The sequence below is a fragment of the Labrus bergylta genome, chromosome 16, assembly GCF_963930695.1.
Source record: "Labrus bergylta chromosome 16, fLabBer1.1, whole genome shotgun sequence".
In the NCBI taxonomy this organism is placed as follows: Eukaryota; Metazoa; Chordata; class Actinopteri; order Labriformes; family Labridae; genus Labrus; species Labrus bergylta.
In genome coordinates this window covers 8,746,694-8,765,665 of record NC_089210.1, presented here as the reverse complement: position 1 = coordinate 8,765,665, position 18,972 = coordinate 8,746,694, and the positions used below count along the sequence as shown (strand labels likewise).

Sequence of the window (18,972 nt, the reverse complement as noted above, 5' to 3'; positions counted from 1 at the left end):
TTGTCTTAGTCATATAAACAAATGCTGTCCAGCTGGTTGTCATAGAGTCTGGAGACATGTTTCCACAAGAGTACAAAGTGGAAATCAGCCCTTAGTACTGCTGGTAAACAAAGTTAGTTGTATCCATGGAACTCCAGAGAGGAACTCCCACTAAGCATGAGTTAATGGTAAGGAAACCATTGCACATCAAAGAAGAATCAATCATCATGACTCTGGTCTCCAGATGAACAAACTTGCATTATTACAAATACACTACACATCATCATAGATGCAGTAATCAAACAAGATCAGTTACGTAAAGGCAAACAGGAAAATGCAGCCTCTCCCTGAAACATGAATCAAGTGCATAATAAAAACAAACAAAGCAGTGTAGAATATAATAAATTATCTTTAATACAAATTACAAAATAAACTATTGTACCAAAAACGATACATTTCTTAAGATATAAAAAAGTATGTTTCAATTATGCAACATAAAGCATTCATAAGAATACAATATATTACTAAATACAGATATTTAGTCCATATGTATGTAGATAATGCTTGTCAATTACTTTAACAATTGTCATAATTAACAAAGTTGAACATCTATATAGTCTGTGAAATGAATCCTGTGGAATTAAATAATTCATCTGACTTTCTTTTAAATAAGGATAAAATGTTTTTGCCTCATCGAGCAAATGCTTTTATTATGTTTCCTGTATAACTTAGCAGTTATAAGTGAGTATAACACAGACTAACAAAAGATTCAAATGACATTTTTCTACCATAAATACTGTTTGCTTTCCTTTACTTTACGCTGTAATCTAAAAGCTCAGGACTTCTTTACACATCTATCAGGAGCGCTGCGTCTCTACATAGCAGCTCCTGATGTGTGTTGTAGTGGTTGAGGTCACATTAAGAGACTTTGGGTTTATCCAGGAAATGTGTCAACCCATTTCTGTGTGTGGGCACGACATTGATCCCAGTCAAACAGCGGGCGGTACTCAAAGTGACGTAGTGCTTTGTTTGTGGACACGGTGAAGGAGGTACTTGCAACGGCGAAGGTGTAACCATTAAGCAACGGTGTATAGTTAGTAAAGGGGCTCAGTATCCAGCGGAGCATGTCATTAAACACAGCCAGGAACCAGAGCAACATTAACGGCATGCGGACCCTCCGGAAGTTAAATGCGGAGAGGAAAAGCATGTTGAAATCCTCATAGCTCTTGTAGGGCGAGTCATCGTAGCAAAAGAAAGCTTCACCTCCGACAGCCTGTGGGCGCTCTCTCAGGGCCCGGGCTGCAAGAACATGCATCCAGGCAACGTTACCTAGTTACACAAACAAGAGGGAAAATAACAGACTGTGTGAGGTTAAAGTAATTCAAAACATAGTGGAAATCCCAAAGCAGTTACATTTACAGTAAGATTCTACAGTTATTTTACACACTTTACTTTTAATTAGATTTTGTGTTTTACATCATTTTAAACACTAACTTAACTTATTAGACACAGACTTCTGACTGAAGTTATACCCAGAGCCGTATGCTGATGAAAACAGCTTCCTGTCAGTACCAAATTATTGATAAATGACCACCTTACTGATGTGTGGTCATTTATCAATAATAAAAACATCAATTTGGTGACGAAACATCTCAAAAACAGGACTAACACATTTTTTTTTAACCTTTTTTAATCTTACAATAGTGCCCTTATATAAATCAAGGGTTGTGAAATTTAACAATATCCCCCTTAAAACTTCCACATTGTGCATAAGGACATGAAGAAGTGTTTCTTCATGCCTCTTTCTTCATGCCTCTGACCACATTTCACTGACATCATCCTTCACGTCACCCGTGTGCATGTTACAACAAAAATCGACAGTGCCTCATGCACTTTAGAGAACATGCATCCTTTTATAGAGCTTTTCTGTGACTTAGTCTTGTGACGTGTTAGGCATGCTATACATATTTCTTCATGTCGGCTGTCACTCATGCTCACATGCAGGTTATGTGATTAATTATCTGGTAAAGAAGCAACTGATACCATGACTTAATAAAAACAACTGGGAAGAACTGAAAATAGCATGTCATATTTACAGATAACTTCATGACATCTAGCAGGAGATCTATTTAATGACGTGTTCACACACCTGTACAGATTGTTGCTGGATGACACTATTCACATGATGTCACAACCCAGAACATCTGTATTACTTCTCGTGTTTAACTATCTGTTATTCTTTAAAGCTACAGCGCATGCGCTTTTCACTCACTCGCAGGCAGTTGCTGGGGAGTGAGCTTAAGAAAGCCATCTGTGTATTTTTAGTTCACTATCTAAACCAGCAGCAATCTCTATCAACTGCAAAGGCAGTGTTCTGTTCTGTGAAATGCACAGGCACTTTCTGTGAAAACCGTACTTCTGCTTTCAGCCCGTGTGAAAATAAGTCAGCATGCTCTGCTTTTATCTTGTTCTTCTTTCAAGCCTTTGCATTTAAGAGATAAAAATAGAGCTGAGGTTTGTTAGGATCAAACGCTACATTGAAGAGACTTGCCTTAAAGCTAGTGGATATGACACACTAAAAAAAAAAACTAAACTTTACCTGCATAGACTCGTCCATGTTCAGTTTCATCAGGGACACCCCCGATGATCAAACCTCCCCTTTGTACACCCTGCTTGTAGAAGTCCTTAATTAGCTCGTGCCCCTCGCCATAGATCCCTGTCGGCCTCAGGGAGCATGTGTTTAAACACTTCCCACCCTTCACCTGGACAGGAGACAAAAGCAGGATTTGTTGTCATGAATTCAGACAAAGAAAAGAGAACAACAAAGCAGACTGTAGCTTATCTTATTGTCAATAGCTAGAGTCCCAATACAGTTAGACCACAAAAGGGATGATCTAGTGTTCTGTGGCAAAGTTGCACAAGTAAAATTCTTGTTATGACATTTTCAAGCCAACTAGACACACAACAGTTACAAAACACACACGAATGTGTAACCCAGTCTGAAGCTTAACATTAAAAAGATGCACTCAAGAATCTGATTCTTAGTATTTAATCAGATTTTTAGGAATAATATTTATTGACATGCAGAAATTAATATATCTGGAAACCAATGTTGTTGTTTTTTCAATTGTACATCTGCAGTTGTTTTTAAATCAGTTTCATTGCATCGTTAATGTTTTATGATTCTTAGTTCAACACTTTGAGGAGCTCCCAGAGGGCGTCAGAGAAAATGTACCCAACAGTGGATTGTGCTTCCAATAAATCAGCCTCGCTGTTGCCTGGCTGGATGTTAATTAAAATGTCAGTTGAATGTTACCCCTACAGAGTCCGTTATTTAACAGATAAATACTATAAAAACATGGTACCTTGGTGCCATTAGCTTCAAGTACGATCTTCTCTGCCTTTGCCTTGGTCTTGGGGTAGGGCATGGTGTGGTACACATTGTAAGGGGTGTCTTCATTGCCCCTGTAAGAAAAAGACACAAACAGTCACAGGAGCACTCAGGAGAAAGCAAATAGTGCTTTTCTTGACCCCGCCGCATGCATGAGAGGAATGTGTTCCAATGAAGCCAAATGGAAAACTGGAGCTCAGAGAGGACACTCGCAGAGAAGGAGGGAGAGAGAACCAAAGAGAGAGAGATAGGGGGAAAAAAATGGTCATTATAGGAGGCTGTCCTGTATAATCTTTGAATCTTTCATCTTTCCACTTGATAGTGTTTCTCGGCAGAAAGGCTTCCTCCGACAAGAGCAGACAAAGGATCATTCTCTCATCCTGTTACAAATGATCTGTTACAGACAAAGAGAGAATGCTAAATATGATCCTGAGGTACAGCTGTAGCTATGTACTTCCGGCCTTAAGGTAGTGCAAACAAACACACACACACACACACAAACTGTGTGGAAGAATATGCTGATTCTTGCTGAAGGTGGATAGAAGCTGGAAGTTTTCTGAAACATTTGTTTGGATTCAGACGGTTGAGTGTAACAACTTGATAATTCTGCTTCATAATCAGCTTGTTTTTTTCTTCAGTGCCTGCTTTTCACCTTCTCTTTACGCTCGATTATTCTGCTGCTTTTGCATATTCTACTTTAAAAACATCCACTCATTTTCCCTCGCACAAACTATCTTTCAGAGAACACCCTGGTCATTTAGATTTTAGAGTGTGTTAACAACAATTTATCTCCATTTATTTTCATTCCTTGGTCAAATCAACAGGAAAAGGACTCCATGTAAAGCACTCGAGCTGGATTTTCCATCCTACACACACCTGTATATTCTCACAGCGCTTGCCCCACCACTCCCTGAACCTATACCAAAGAAACCTTGTTAGACAGAATCAGAATATGTATCTCACATCACCACACCTCTGTTTGTTATCTCTGTATTATTATTTTTGTTGTGGTTTCCAGGCATGCCTGATCCAAAATGATTCTTTATTACTCGGGAATAAACAATGCACACCCTTGAATAATGCAGACGCCCTTGGAGACAGTCAGTATACAGCATTCCTTAAAATGTCAGCAAACAGAGGAACACTGGTGCAACATTAATCAGGCATGGGAGTACATGTCTGATGTGCACAGCTAAAATGTGGTTCTATTGCTGAATCCGAAATTAATACCTGTCAAAAACACTGGTGTTAAGTGTTATGTTACACAGCTTCCTTAAACTTCAGTTTTTAGCTCAGACTGAGCAGTGACTTTTGTTTTTTTTTTACTTAATAACATGCAACTGGTAAAGTGTGTCTGGAGAGAGGGGAAAAAACATGTCACAGTGAAGGAAAAACAAGCCTCCAGTTAAATATCTTTTGAATTCCAGACTCTTTAGATTCAATTCCAAACCCTTGATTAGGTCACTAAAGCAGCCTCTCACTGTCAATTGCGTCTCCACCCCACCCTATCTTTTCTGTACAGACTTTAATACATTCACGAGAAAAAAAAAAGAGAACGTAGAGAAGACTGAGACCACAGAAGAAGAAAAAAATAAACATCCAACATATTTCCTTAAAGTTGGAGTGAAATGTGCAGCCACGTGTGCTCAGTGAAGAAAAACACTCTTGGACTTGCACATAGGTCATGATGAGTATGATTGTACAGTGTGTTCAGAAACTAACTGACATGAAATTATTATCTCAAGGCTTCACCTGACAAAATGATCTCCTTTCACGTTCGGGCCGACCACCTCCATGCTGCTGGTGTACAGCAGGGACTGGATGCCACACTCCACACAGGCATTGATCACATTTTCCGTTCCTAAAACAGAGAGAGTCAGTACGTGGTTAATTTAAAAAATATATAGCAAATTAGCCATGACTGCTTTCAATACACTTGGATTCCTGAAGTTTAGAACAGCATGCAGGGATGAGCATCTTGAAATGAAAACAAGATGCATGAGAAAATTAGATGCATATGTAGATGATCAACAGGACACTTGTGTAAGAGAGAGGCATCAGACTCAGACCCACAGTGTATTTTAATAAGCTAAGAGGAAAAACATGTCTTCTTAAAACCTGGTCTTTGTCAATGAAAGTGGAAGGGCTGTGTAATTAAATATAGTTGTCCCAAAGTGGAGATAAGAGTCTTATCCTGTATTTATTATGTTGAAGGTCTAACAGGGGAGGAGGACAACTTCCACTGTTAAAGTCCATAACATAACGGCCATATTTATGTCTGCTGGACTATGTTGTAGAATTGATCCTTCCTTCTCTGCACAGTCACTCCCTTTCTTAATCACTCAGCAGCTGTGAAAAACAGACAGACAGACACAAATATAAACATACCAAGAATAGCTATAAAAAGGAATTGAAACATAAAACCTGCTTAAAGTGCTTTAAAGATGTTGCAAATAAAGAAAACATAATGAATGTGGTAATGGGGTAATGGCTTCATTTTTTTGATTCTAATCTTACTCAAATCTTTTGCGATAAAGATGAAAACAAGTCCCACTTATTTTCAAAGTCAGTGAGGTGTTAACATTTTCCCCATATGATGTAGCTACATGACGTGATTCCAATTAAAACGAGTGTATCAGGAGACTCTGGTGCTTGGCATGCATGAATATCTGGTACTGAACACTGTGTGGCTCACAGGTGGTGAAAATCTCTGGTATGTACTAGAATTTAGGCAAGAAACCAGTGTCTGGATACAATTATTAGTCTCTTAACTTTCTGCACCTGCAACTCTAACTTGTTCTGGGAAGCAGGGTGAAATTGTATCTCTAAGCCTTAGGAAGAGGGAGTTAACAGTAATCCCGAAACATAAAGAAACAAAAGGCATGTAAACCTCTTGAGAGCAACCACTGGCTGGTGTTTTTAAATTCTTGTAATATTTGCAAGAATCTAGAGAGAACCACCCAGTGTAACAGAGGTCAGATTCAACTCACTCCCTCTTCTCGTTGGCTTCATTCACTCTGATTTAATGACATTAGGTGAAAATTCATTTGCTTCAAAATTCTTTCAAGGTGTTATGTGACAAGCATACAGACAAACCCAATAACAGATAAAGTTGTTATTGTCTTTTAAGTGAATCATTGTAGGCTATTTAAGGCCAAGGAGTCACCACAACCCATGACATAAACAAAACCACAGAGAGTGGATTTGTAGACTGTTTAAATGACTCAATGCATCCAAACCCAAACTGCTACTTTAAACATTCAAAAACAAGTGAGCAAGAGTATTTCTAGGATATATGTTTTAGACATGAGGAACAAGTAAAGTCATGGGTTCAAAGGTTAAATGTATTATAAAAGGAGTCTTTTTATGGTTATTAAACTACTTTATACTGAAGGCCTTATATGGTCAACAAAAGCAAACCCACCAATGAGCTAGAGGAGCACTGACTATTTTCTGCTTGTCATCACTTCCAACAGGTCAAATTCCAGCAAAAATGATTAACATCAAACTGCTGAATGAAACTTTGTGTTCATTTTCCACCAACGTCCACTGGTGAGTCGTAACTTTGACGGTAAAAATCAAGCAAAGACAAGATCAGAGAATATTTAACATACATGTACAGGACAGGACCAGCGAAAAAAATGTACCGCTTGGCCCACAGGGGGGAATTCAAATCTGCACAGAAGGAAAATGTAACTAAAAATCTCACTTCTTTAAAACAGTAGCAATTTTAAAACCATGTAAAGCTCTATGTGTGTCATAACAGCATGAGAGTTCACAATAGCATGAAAACCTGTTATATAATGCTTTCAAAAACAAACTCCTCTCATTCTTTCTCTCTGAGTCAGCCACCACATCAATCAATCAACCCTATGTTCAAATACGACACAAATTACAGCATTCAACAGGATTTATCCCACATCATTCTTCAGTCGACTGCTTAGCTATAGCTACAGTGAAGGCAGCGGTTTTGGATGCATCAAGTTTTATGCTAAAGCATTATGTGTGCATTGTATATAAAGTAAGCCTACACGACTTGAGCAGAATATGCTGTTCAGTATTCAGGAGCTTTTTAGAAAACTACAAAGGCTTTTTAGGCCAGGTGGATTCAGTTATCTGAACAAGTTCGCTTGCCAGCTTCCATCGTTACAACACCTGTAGGTTTGCAGCGATAACAGGTCTCATCTGGTAAACCGAGGGGTGTCCAAAACGGCCGTGTGAGGGTGCCTAAAAACTGCCTACCTTCCCTGGTCAAAACAAACACAGACCACTGTAACTTAAACATTTATTATGTAGAAATAATCAATCTTCTCAATGATGAGTTCTTCGGCTTCTCTATCTCATATAGAGGCAAAGTTGTGAATTTCAGTCTGTTTCAAAACCAGCTAAAAACCCCCTCACAGGAGCTATAATCTGACAGAAGCTGATTACTAGCTTAGCTTCATCTGACTCCATCAAAATGGTGTGAGTGCACCACCTAATACCCAGGCCTCACTCCAATAGGTTGAACGTAAGCTCAGTGAGAAAGCTTGTTTACATATTTATTATCTCTTGTTTATGTGGATTGCGAATGTTCAGATAACAATCATGATGAAGTTTTTGATTAATCATGCAACTAGAGTTTTTAGCTATTTTTTTTTTTCTTCTGGTGTTTCCTTATGAGAGGGATTCCTGTCAGGCTTAAAAAACAACTCCTTTGACATCTAAAACCCAGACTAGTGAAGATGATAGGATGACCACTTTCAAAAGAAGGGGAAATGTAATTTAAACAATAACTACAATTATATGCGATGAATTCGTACTGGGTGGAAACCAGTGGGCTCCATGGCTGGCATTGTTAGTCCATAACAGGCGTGGGTTTCGCCAAAAATACATTGTCCATAAAACTGAGTCAGAAGTTTCCGTTGCTTCCCTTTTGCTCAGAAACTCCACCAAAGGGCTTGGTTTCCCTGACATTTCTCTTGTAGGATGGGTGCAACAGGGGCAAAAGAAGATTTTTATGGATCTGGCTCTGACTAACAGACAAGACAAAATATTATTTAACAAAGTGAAATCTTAGTCTTGGAGATATGTTCAGACATATCGAGCGTTTGCTCTAGTAGATATGCATACTGTACTATAGTCTTTGTGTTATCATTTGATCATCACACCCTTGAAGTCTCACCTGTGACGTTGACGGAGTAGATGACAGTATCTGGGACTCTGTGCCAAACATCCACCAAGCTTGCACTGTGGATAACAACGTCAGCCCCCCGGGAGGCCTCTAACACGCTGCTGTAGTCTGTGACGTCGCCCTGAATGACCACTACCTTTGTTTTTGCTAAGAGGAGAAAAAACAGGAAAACAAAATAAAAATCATGATGAACTCTTAAGAGATCCTGGAACAGGTCACGCTTTCCTAGAAACTCTACAGAAGCAAATAAACAGGAAAAGCACTTGAAAGAGAAGTCTAAATTGTTTACCAAGAGATGAGAAAAAAACACTTAGTTTTGCGTCATTCACAGCATACACATGTTTACTGGGATTTCATGAGTTTTTTTTTTATAGGTCACAATGTCTAGAATCTTGGTTGTTTATGAAGGCCATGCATGCCCCTGCGGTTTATGCACTGACCTTGACAGGCTGATAGCAAGAGATGGGGCAATCATTTAGAAGGTGTGGTATTTGACTGGACTTTTGAACAGTGAGTTGATATCCTCATGCAATTCAGAAATTCTGCAGTTCACATGCCCATGTTTTATTTCACCAAGTACTCAGTTTTCTGATTACAGATTTTAGCTGACATTAATTCACGTCAGCTCTAAGAGAAACCACATACCAAAAAAATGCACAGCTCACCATGTCATTATCTCTGTGCTGTGAAGCCTTCAGTTAGTTTTTCTGATACTAAGCCCTCCTGTTACTGTTAGCTGATCTCTCAGGGGCACAAAAGAGCCCTGCATCAATAGCAGGCCTTAGTCCAGTCACACAATAAATGATGAAAGCTGAACAAAGCCTTTTCCACTGCGGGACGGAGGTGCCACACAGGGTTGGGTCCTTTCCAATACAGACCCCTTTCAGAGAAATCACATGCTTTTGTTTAATTATTGCAATTCATGCAATTTATAACAATTCTCCGAGGAAATGCAGTTTTACATTGATTCATTTGAGGTGTGTCGTTTCTCCCGTGTTAGAATGAAAGCACATGTGAAACTCTTCAGGTCACAACACAATGTAAATGCCATGTCCTGTTCTAATGTGGTCAACAAATGGAGAGAGAAAAAAATGAATACTCTGTTAGGCAAATGATACAATGACAAGTGACAACATCTTTGTCCTGACACAGGATATGGGAGAAAGCTTTCCTGGATTCACAGCCCAGCAGTCAGGTCTGCAGACTGACCCAATGGCATGCAAGGGAAATGAATGTCAGACTTTGTCAGGGTTCTAGCAATGAAAAGACACAAATATTTTTTTTGGTACACAGCATCTACAGGCTACATTCCTTGTACTATAGAGTTTGTACACATAGTAGGCCTATACAATAATATAATAGACTACCAGACCAGTCCAATCCATACTGTACTTTTACTGTACTGTAAATCTTTTAAATCACTTCTTAAAACTCACTTTTATAGACTTGCTTTTATGTGATTTCTCCTTTAAAGATCTATCTCTTCCTTTTATTAATTGTATTGCGCTTAACCTTTTTATCTTTCTCTTCTTTAAATGTTTTAGCCTTTACATGTATCCCTTCCTGTATTAATTTTACTGCTCTTAGTCTTTTTTTTTAAATTCCTACTCCTTCTATCGTTTTAACTCTTCAGCTCTCTGTTGCTTCATCCATTTAACCAATGTCCCGTGAATCCCTTCTTTTCTTTTTTTTTAAATCTTCATTCTGTGTTTACAGCCTGTGATGTGATGTCGTCCCACTCTCCCTCAATTTCAATTTTGTTTTCCCCTGATTGATTTTAAACTAATTTTCCTTCACTGTACTGAACTGCCTCTCCATACCTGCCTGTTGACTCCACATCATTCCTGTTATTTGCATTTTTACAATGTTGACCTCTGTTCTGTTGTGTATTTGCTGTATTTGCTCTGTCTGTCACAGCACTCTGTAAACATTTGTTTTTAAAAGGTGTTATATAAATAAAGATATTATTATTATTATTATTGTAAGACACCACGGAAACATAAACCGTTACAAAGGCTGTGGCAGATGCATTAAAGCCGACTTTAAGTGAAATGAAAATGAACTGAGCAACGACTTTGGGTCTCGTATTTTGTCGTCGCGTAATCTTACCTCGCTGATACGATGAAGCTTCAAATTAAAAGAAAACAACTGCAGCGTTTTGACCACCGCGAAGCCATAACATCGGCTTACCTGTGCTGAGTCCATCTAGGCTTGAATCTACGTGTTTGTCGAACACCCGGATCTCCACCAGATCGACCTCCTTCTCCAGTAAAATCTTCAGCAAGTGCCTGCCGAGGAAACCGCATCCCCCGGTGATGAGATACACGACACCCCGCTGGTTTTCAGACATGCTGAGAGACTCCGGAGCAGCGAGCAGCGAGCAGCGAGCAGTGAGCGCGCTGCGTGTCAGCCACCTCTCTTTAAATATAGACCCCCCTCCGAGCGTGGGCAGAGAAGGCGGAGACTGCACGGCTGCAGATTTTTGCAGTGCGTACAGTTCAGGTACTGTTAACTTATTCAGATCCGGAAGATGTCAACAGGCACGCTTCAGCATGCACGTAACAGCTCTGAAAGATTTGACTTATAGCAGGGACATTGTGTGAATAGTGTAAACAGCCTACTGAAGAAAAAAATATAGATATAAAACAACCAAAATGACATCATGATAAATCCTTTAATTTAGCTTCACGGATTCAACGAACACTTTGGTAAACATTCAATTTCTCTAACAGAAATATCCACGTAGGCTGTGTTACCTACAGTCGTCTCTGTCTGAGCTGCCACGTTGTCTTACCCTTGACTCTTGCAGACCAAAAAGAAAAACCCCTTATGCAATGAATGAACAACCAAACTTAATGATCCATAAATAAATCATTAACATCTGTTTGATAGCCAGTTCACTTGTCTGTTCGGTTTTGATATAGTCCCCATTCTTAACTGTGATTTAATGATTAATATATTCATATAATTTGTCAACAGATTGTTTCCAGAGGTTGTGTTTGAAGTAGATTTCTTCCCATGCTGGAAACCCTTTGTTTCGTATAAATTGCTTATGATGGGCCTACATCAATAAAGCATTACAATCATGGACTAAACCTTGAGCAATTCCCTAACTTTTTTTAAAATGTAAGTTCATTTAGCTCTAAGTGTGTGCAAAAATGGGACTAGCTTTGTCTAACAGTGTTTTGTTTATATGCAAACACTTGGGCAGTACATTAAAGGGATACCTCGCCCATTTGCATTAAGCTTTGTATCATTAGAAACCTGGTAGTATTTTTGAATGGTCGTGCATCTCTCCCTCATTTTCCCCTGAGATGGGAAATCTTTGTATTTCCGAGTCTGAAAAGGAGCTTCCAGTGACGCAAAATTACGTTTTTTTGCATCACTGGAAGCTGTTCCGGTTAGCCGGGTGAAACTACAACGCTAGTTCCTCATATTTTCGACCGCTGAAGCTACAGACCAATCACAGATCAGTGGGTGGGAACTCACGCCCAGAATCAAAACTTAAAGTCCGCCATATTGGTTGGTAGCTATGCTAACAGGCTCTATGGAGAAAGCTGATAATGGTGAAAAAATATAAATATAGCGGCGAGACGGCTGCTGCCCGCCGGCCGCTCACCGGGACACAAGACTGGCCTGTCGGCAGCAACCGTCTCGCGGCTATATTGCTATATTGCTGGCCACGGTAAGGACGAGGAGCCCGGGCCGGCTCGAGCTGGGGCGGACTGGTGGTGTCGGTGCTCTCACTGTTTGCCTATGGACACAGACATAGAGTCTGTTTTCTGACAGGAATTTACAAGATGCCAATTCCTTCTGGAAGAAATCTCAGAATCAGTTGAGGAAACGGCCTCATGTGTTGAAGTAAATATGTCTGTTAATGTTTTTAGTACTTTATTTCTACTGCTATATTGTGTATTTTGGAGAAACTGTAACGATCGAATTTCCCTCTGGGATTAATAAAGCATTTGTTGTGGGAGTGGCCTGCGGTGCTGTGCATTCTGGGATTAGGTGTCTTTCATCCACATGAGCCAAAAAGACACTTTCTGCCTTTTCACGGCCAAGAAGGCACCAGCTTCAAAATGCATTTCACATTTCTACTACATATTTGACCCAATGTCAATACAGATTCATGTTTCAACGGGTGAAGTATCCCTTTAACAATGGACAATGATCAAAGGGGAAAAAAAAGGGAGGAGGCCAACATGACAATTCAAGGTGACAGTTAGCATCTTAAAATAATAAGCGTTCCTGTACAGGTTTAAACAAGAACCAGAGTCTATTTCTATGGTATGGCAGCTATGTGTGGCTTTGCTTTATGTAAGACACAGCAGTGCTTTGAGCTAAATGCTTCAATCTGCATGCTTACATACACACACTTAATTCTAGCAAACTGATGTTAGCCAAGTATAATACTTCTAGTTTAAGTTTGATATGTTTACATGTTACAATGTGTTAACTAGCACAAATCACTTTTGCCCATAGACCTATAGCGTACCTGTTGAGTATGAAAGTAGACCAACAGAAACTAAGACCTGATAGTTGCACCAAATGAAAGGTCAAGAAAAAAATGAATCTGCTGAGCATGAATGTTTATACAACATTGTATGGTAACCATATGGAGTAGCCCAGATGCTGAGGATTTTCAGTCTGGACCAAAGATGGGGACTGATAATGACATGCAGACAAACATCCATAAAGTCATGACATGACATTAGGATGGCTGCTAGAATGATTTTCAGAAAAGTTATGGAAATGTAAAGCCCCCCCCCCCAAAAAAAAATAAAAAAAATAATAATAATTGTGATAAAAGCCCCTGAAACTTGTGGTTTTAAACACTTATTAACACTGCCATAGTGACATGTCATGCAACTGTTCCACAAATCAAATGACGGTTTTTCTAAAAAGCCTGTAAGCTTAAAATGAATGAATCAGTCATTTAACTGTACTGTAAAACTTAAAAAACATGACACCTACCCCTCTCTGAAGTTTATTCTGCATGACATAAAAAGAAAGACTGAAATGTTTTCTATACAAGGACAGAGTATCGCTTGAAATAACAAAGTAAACTCTTGTTGAACTGCAGTTTAAAAAAAATTAAAAAAATCCAGCCGTTTCCACTTTAAGTCAGCCTTCTATGACTCAGAGGAAAACAGTAAATTGTATTTCCCTCACAAACAACCTGAGTGGCTTGCACCTCGTGTAGAGTCTAGACCAATGGCTTGGCACATTTTTGTCAACCACATGTTAAGAGGTATTTCCTGCTCTGGTCACCAGCTGTGCTGTAAACTCTGCCAGCTCCCCTTTTCCTGTCATCAACTGACTGAAACCTTGCTAGGGCAGATTTTTGGAACTTCCTCTGATGTATTTAAACAGGAAATGTATACACACCGTGATATCTGATTTCAACTTTTTCAAGGAAGTATTACCTTCCTGAGGAAACACGTTTCACCAGATCGTGGTTTCCTTTACCTGACGTCAAAGCTTCAATCCTTCCGAAGGACATTAACATTTATTGAATTATTTTTTTGATGGTATGAAAATGAATCCTCAAACCCTAGCAAATCTTCGGTGTGTCTAAAGTACTTAAAACATTTCAAATAAGAGTTAACTGTTGGAATAATCACCAGGGCTGAAAATGTGAAAATGTGGCAGTAATGTGAAAGGACACAATGGTTCAATCAAAGGTGAATGTTATGTGTTACCACCTGGCTCATGGCAGGTAACAAAGGAGGGAGGCCACACAGAATTACTCATTCAAACAATAGTTTAATTAACAAAAGTGTCACATATATGAAGGTCATCCAGTTGACAATAGATCATAGACATAAATGTACAGATGTTTGCAGCATGCCCCAGCTGAGAGAGAGTGAGCACATCTCTTGGGCAGGCCTAAATAACCTTCTGAAGGCCTTACTCAGCTGAGCAGGCACCGACTGACGACCCTCCCAGCTCCACTCACATTCCAACTCCAATCACCTGGTTAGAACACAAGGCCGAGAGACGGGAAACACAAAAACAGACAGACAGAGTGGGGAGCAGAAAGGGAGGGGTCGTCACACCCCCGCCCTTAAGATGGGAGTCCTCACTGGATTCCTCAAACATTACACATAACAATTAACAACTCAACTTACACCCCAAATTTAGAATTTAAAGTGAGCGATCGGGTGTCAAGTACTATCAGGTATAACTGTTCATTTTAACTTGTGACTTCATACAACCTGCAAGAACTCTCGATCCTGACTGCCAGACCAACCTCCCAGCAACCTTGTTACCTAGGAAGCACTTAAAGAGAGACTAGCCAGAACAGACAAAGATAAGCTGCAAGTACATTAAAACACACAAATCAACTGCCATCGCCCAAGACACGGCATCCGCCACGACACTCTCAGTGCCCTTTACATGTCGTATGTCTTGTAAGGTTGTAGGAAAAGACACCAACGCATAAGCCTTTGGTTTCTATTGGGTTGTATTTATATCAAATGTGTTTTCCCCTCTAAATTAATCAAGTTTTTGCAACAAACGACTTTAATCTGCTCAATTTATGCTCGCGCACAGACATAAACAACAACAGCAGTACGCCTCGATATTCTGTTATAGTTCAGTACTGAAACAACAGCAAGCAGCTGCAGGCCTACAGATTAACAGATATTCTGTAAATGTAGGCCTACATTAACAGATAGTCTGTTATTTATTGGAGTTCAGCACACAATCCGCAGCAAGCAGCTGTACATTAACATATTTAAAACGGAGCCAGGAGAAGCTTCAGTTTTGATGCTCGGCATTTTGATAAAAGAAACCAAAAGATAGAGATACTAGAGACCAAAAACAGACATGAACTGGGTTAAAGGTTTTAAGATGGACTCAGTAGTTATATTTCTCAGAGGGTAGGCACATTACAGTTAGCAAGAAAGTGTGACCAGCCTTGGAGCGTGGCAGAGGACCATCACAGTCGACTATCAAACATTCAAATGGTTGGTCAGCAACCGGAATCGGATAAAGGGGTGCTGACTTTATTACCTGATTAGGCTTACCTGTCAACTGACAGGTGTGGCAGGTTTTAATAAAAGGCAGAAATGTCCCTTTTTAATCGAGGCCAGTGAAAGTGACGCAGCACCCTATCGTAGGTTTTCTTTTCCCCCTAAATGGTCCGAAATGCCACCGTGAGCAGTCTGGAGAACAGCCGAGTGTAATTTAGCAGGCAAAACAATCTGCAACACTTCCTCCCCCCTCAAAACGGTCTCCTTTAGGAACCCACTTCCTTACCAAGATACCATCTCTAAGACAATAACCATGTACTGTACTCACCATCTGGAAGAACCTTCCCGAACAGATCCTGCAGTGTTGGATCATTTCTTTGTTCCTTTACAAGTTCACTGCAAGACACAGGCAAAGGAAAAGCAGGCAGGGGAAAAAACAATTATTTTTTCTTAACTGGAACTTCAAAGTCTGAAACCACCACCATCACGGCTCATAGCACGTGTCACTGCCCCCGTAGGAATCCCTAAAGTAGATGTTTTTTCAGAAGCTTCCATCCGAGTGTCTGGAGGTTTCACCTGTGCAGGAACATTAGGCCGTATCCGATTTCCCGCCAGGTCATTTCCCAGGATTACCTGGTCACCAGACATGGGTAAAGATGGACGCACTCCCATTACCACGTCCCCTTTCACCAGGTCAGATGACAGTGTTAGTTTATGCTGAGGAGCAGAGAAAACAGTTAAATCCATTCCTCTGACATCTACACAGGAACCAGTGTCTGTCATAGAAGAGAACGTTAACACTGAATCCATGATAAATGAATCCAGCGCTCCTGGATCTCTTAAAATGTTAACTTTAACTCTGTTCTCACTTCCAACTACTGAAACATATCCCTCAGAAACAAACGCTTCATAACCCGGGTCAATAGTTTCTGTCTGACCGTGTTCCATATCAGCAACCTCGATCACAGACCCTGTTGAAGGCTTTGTGTGTGTGCCTGCACTGCAGCTATAGCACAGGCCTTCTCTACATCACTTATAGACCCAGATGGCTTTGCTGATAACCCCCCAAGCTTTAGCTTTTTCCTTAACACTGGACACTCATTCCTCCAGTGACCTTTACCTTGGCAGTAGTTACAGACACGACTAGGGTCAAACTTTCCCTGTGAGCCATGGTCAGTTTCCCTGAACCCTTACTGGAGGTTGTCCCAGCCTGTCTCTCCCCGAAGCTAGAGTCTGCACGACCCCTGCTCTCGACGAAAGACACCTTGTGGGTCAATGTAAACTCATCTGCCAATTTGGCCGCTTCTGAAACCTTGCTTACCTTCTGTTCATTTAAGTAAGTCGCAATGCGGTCAGGTAAAGTGTTTTCAAACTGCTCAAGTAAAATGAACTCCTGCAAATCCTCCAACGACACTACTTGAGACGCAGTACACCAACGGTTAAAATGGGTTGCCAGATTACGAGCAAACTCAGTGTAGGACTGTTTTCTTTCTGTATGAATCTGAATCTCTGTCGATATGCTTCAGGTACTAGCTCGTACGTTCTTAGCACAGCAGCTTTGGCCAGCTGATAGCTGACACTCAAAGCTGAGGAAGCCTCCTTGGCCTTGCCAGTAAGAACACATTGAAGAAGCAGGGTACGTTCAGCATCTGACCAATTTCTTGCCTCAGCTAACCGCTCAAATAACAAAGAAAATGTCAGGGTCCCTCTCATTAAACCTCGGCACTAACCTCAAATTAACAGAGACATCAAATGACTGTGGAAGAGAAACAGTTGCTGACTCAGCTGGAAGCTTTCCCTCACTTCTAAGTTCGAGTTCATCTCCAGAGCATGTTTGTTGTTCCTGCAGAAGAAGCTGTTTCTGTTGATCAAAAGTCAGTCCACCCCCAATACCAGTGAACACAGGAGCTGTGGGAGACACTTTACCTGACACACTCACATTGGGGAAAAAACATTAGACACAACCGTCATTTCTATCTGAGCACTTCTACTCCTCTCCTCGAAAGACAAAACTTTTTTTTATCTATTAAGTGGGCCTCTAACGCTGCCAACAGTTCATCTTTACTTCATTTTTTTTGAAAGATCAAAACAATGAAGATCAGCTACTCTCAAAAGCTGGTCTTTTTTTTTTAATAAGAGTTTAGCAACTCCTTACTTGGAAACTGAATAAACTCTTCAACTGACGCCCTTTTTCCAACATTTACCCCAGTGAACTTTTTTTTTTTTTTTAACTTCATAGACAAGCCAGAAAGGCAAATTTAAAAGCAAAGTTTTCCAATCACTTCCACACAGGCAGCTTTACTATGGAACCTAATCCCTCTAGCTGACTGTCTAACCAAACCTAGCTGCCTCACTCAACCCTAGTCTTCGAGCAGGTCAGCAGCAGGATGAATTAAGCACTGAGCCCAGCAACTCGGTTGACCCCCAGCAAGCTGATTGTCAGCTAGACAGTTCTGGAAGTTCCCCCGAGCAATGCTCTAACCACCTCCTGCACAAAAATAACAAATTAAAACAAAACAAAAAATGTCAATGGGACAGCTTATGTCCACCATTGTTACTGCCTCACAGCAATTACGGTTCCAAATGACGGAGCAGCTAGTCCAGTTGGAAGTTTATGAAAACACACTTTCAATTTAACATTAACTGGCCACAGTGTATGAAGAAACATTTGCACAAATAAAGACAGCCACTAACAAGACTTCTCTAACTCTGAAAACCAGTGCAATCAATCTTTCTGTGTGAAACACAGAAAAAAGCCATGCTGGGATGGCTAAAGTATAACCATCCCGGCATGAAAAGATCCCGGACGAGCCCCCATTTGTTACCACCTGGCTCATGGCAGGTAACAAAGGAGGGAGGTCACACAGAATCACTCATTCAAGTAATAGTTTAATTAACAAAAGTGTCACATATATGAAGGTCATCCAGTTGACAATAGATCATAGACATAAATGTACAGATGTTTGCAGCATGCCCCAGCTGAGAGAGAGTGAGCACATCTCTTGGGCAGGCCTAAATAACCTTCTTGAAGGCCCTACTCAGCTGAGCAGGCACCGACTAACGACCCTCCCAGCTCCACTCACATTCCAACTCCAATCACCTGGTTAGAACACAAGGCCGAGAGACAGGAAACACAAAAACAGACAGATAGAGTGGGGAGCAGAAAGGGAGGGGTCGTCACATATGGTAAATGGATCAAGACTCCATCTACAGTTTTAAATCTGTACTGAACCTTACAACATAGAGTCGGCTGGTTAGGACTTTGATAACTACTTGAAATGAAACTTAAAATTGGAAGAATGTTGATGCTATCTAACCAGCGACTCTGAGCAGCTCTCGCCTCACACACCCCTGCTCCAATCACAAGCCTCTCCTCAGACCTTTACAATCGTATAGCATTTCAACACAATGATGCTGTTGTCGGGAGTTGGACAAATAAAATAAAGTCTTAA

At 40.4% G+C, this 18,972-nt stretch overlaps 1 protein-coding gene across 2 annotated transcripts; it reads right to left on the bottom strand.

Moving 5' to 3' along the window:
* Positions 1–370: 370 nt before the first annotated feature.
* hsd3b7 (hydroxy-delta-5-steroid dehydrogenase, 3 beta- and steroid delta-isomerase) lies at positions 371–10,944 on the bottom strand. 2 transcript variants are annotated; one of them, XM_020645699.3, is made up of 6 exons: positions 10,734–10,944; positions 8,535–8,690; positions 5,123–5,231; positions 3,345–3,444; positions 2,579–2,741; positions 371–1,308 (listed from the first exon to the last, which is right to left on the bottom strand). In XM_020645699.3, exons 1-6 carry the CDS (start codon positions 10,891–10,893, stop codon positions 914–916), a joined length of 1,083 nt encoding a protein of 360 aa, XP_020501355.1. In that variant the 5' UTR covers positions 10,894–10,944; the 3' UTR covers positions 371–913. The 2 variants fall into 2 exon arrangements, with proteins under 2 accessions (XP_020501355.1, XP_065820747.1); XM_065964675.1 differs by lacking the exons at positions 8,535–8,690; positions 10,734–10,944 and adding an exon at positions 5,280–5,704 and having other exon boundaries at positions 5,123–5,249.
* Between the last annotated feature and the right edge of the window lie 8,028 nt (positions 10,945–18,972).

Excerpts from the sequence above, each read along its gene's own strand:
- hsd3b7 (XM_020645699.3), bottom strand. The coding sequence starts at position 10,893 with ATGTCTGAAAACCAGCGGGGTGTCGTGTATCTCATCACCGGGGGATGC. Across the intron at positions 8,691-10,733 it reads CCTAGATGGACTCAGCACAG|CAAAAACAAAGGTAGTGGTC; the intron begins GTAAGCCGATGT and ends TTCTCCTCTTAG. Across the intron at positions 1,309-2,578 it reads ACATGGACGAGTCTATGCAG|GTAACGTTGCCTGGATGCAT; the intron begins GTAAAGTTTAGT and ends TTGTGTAACTAG.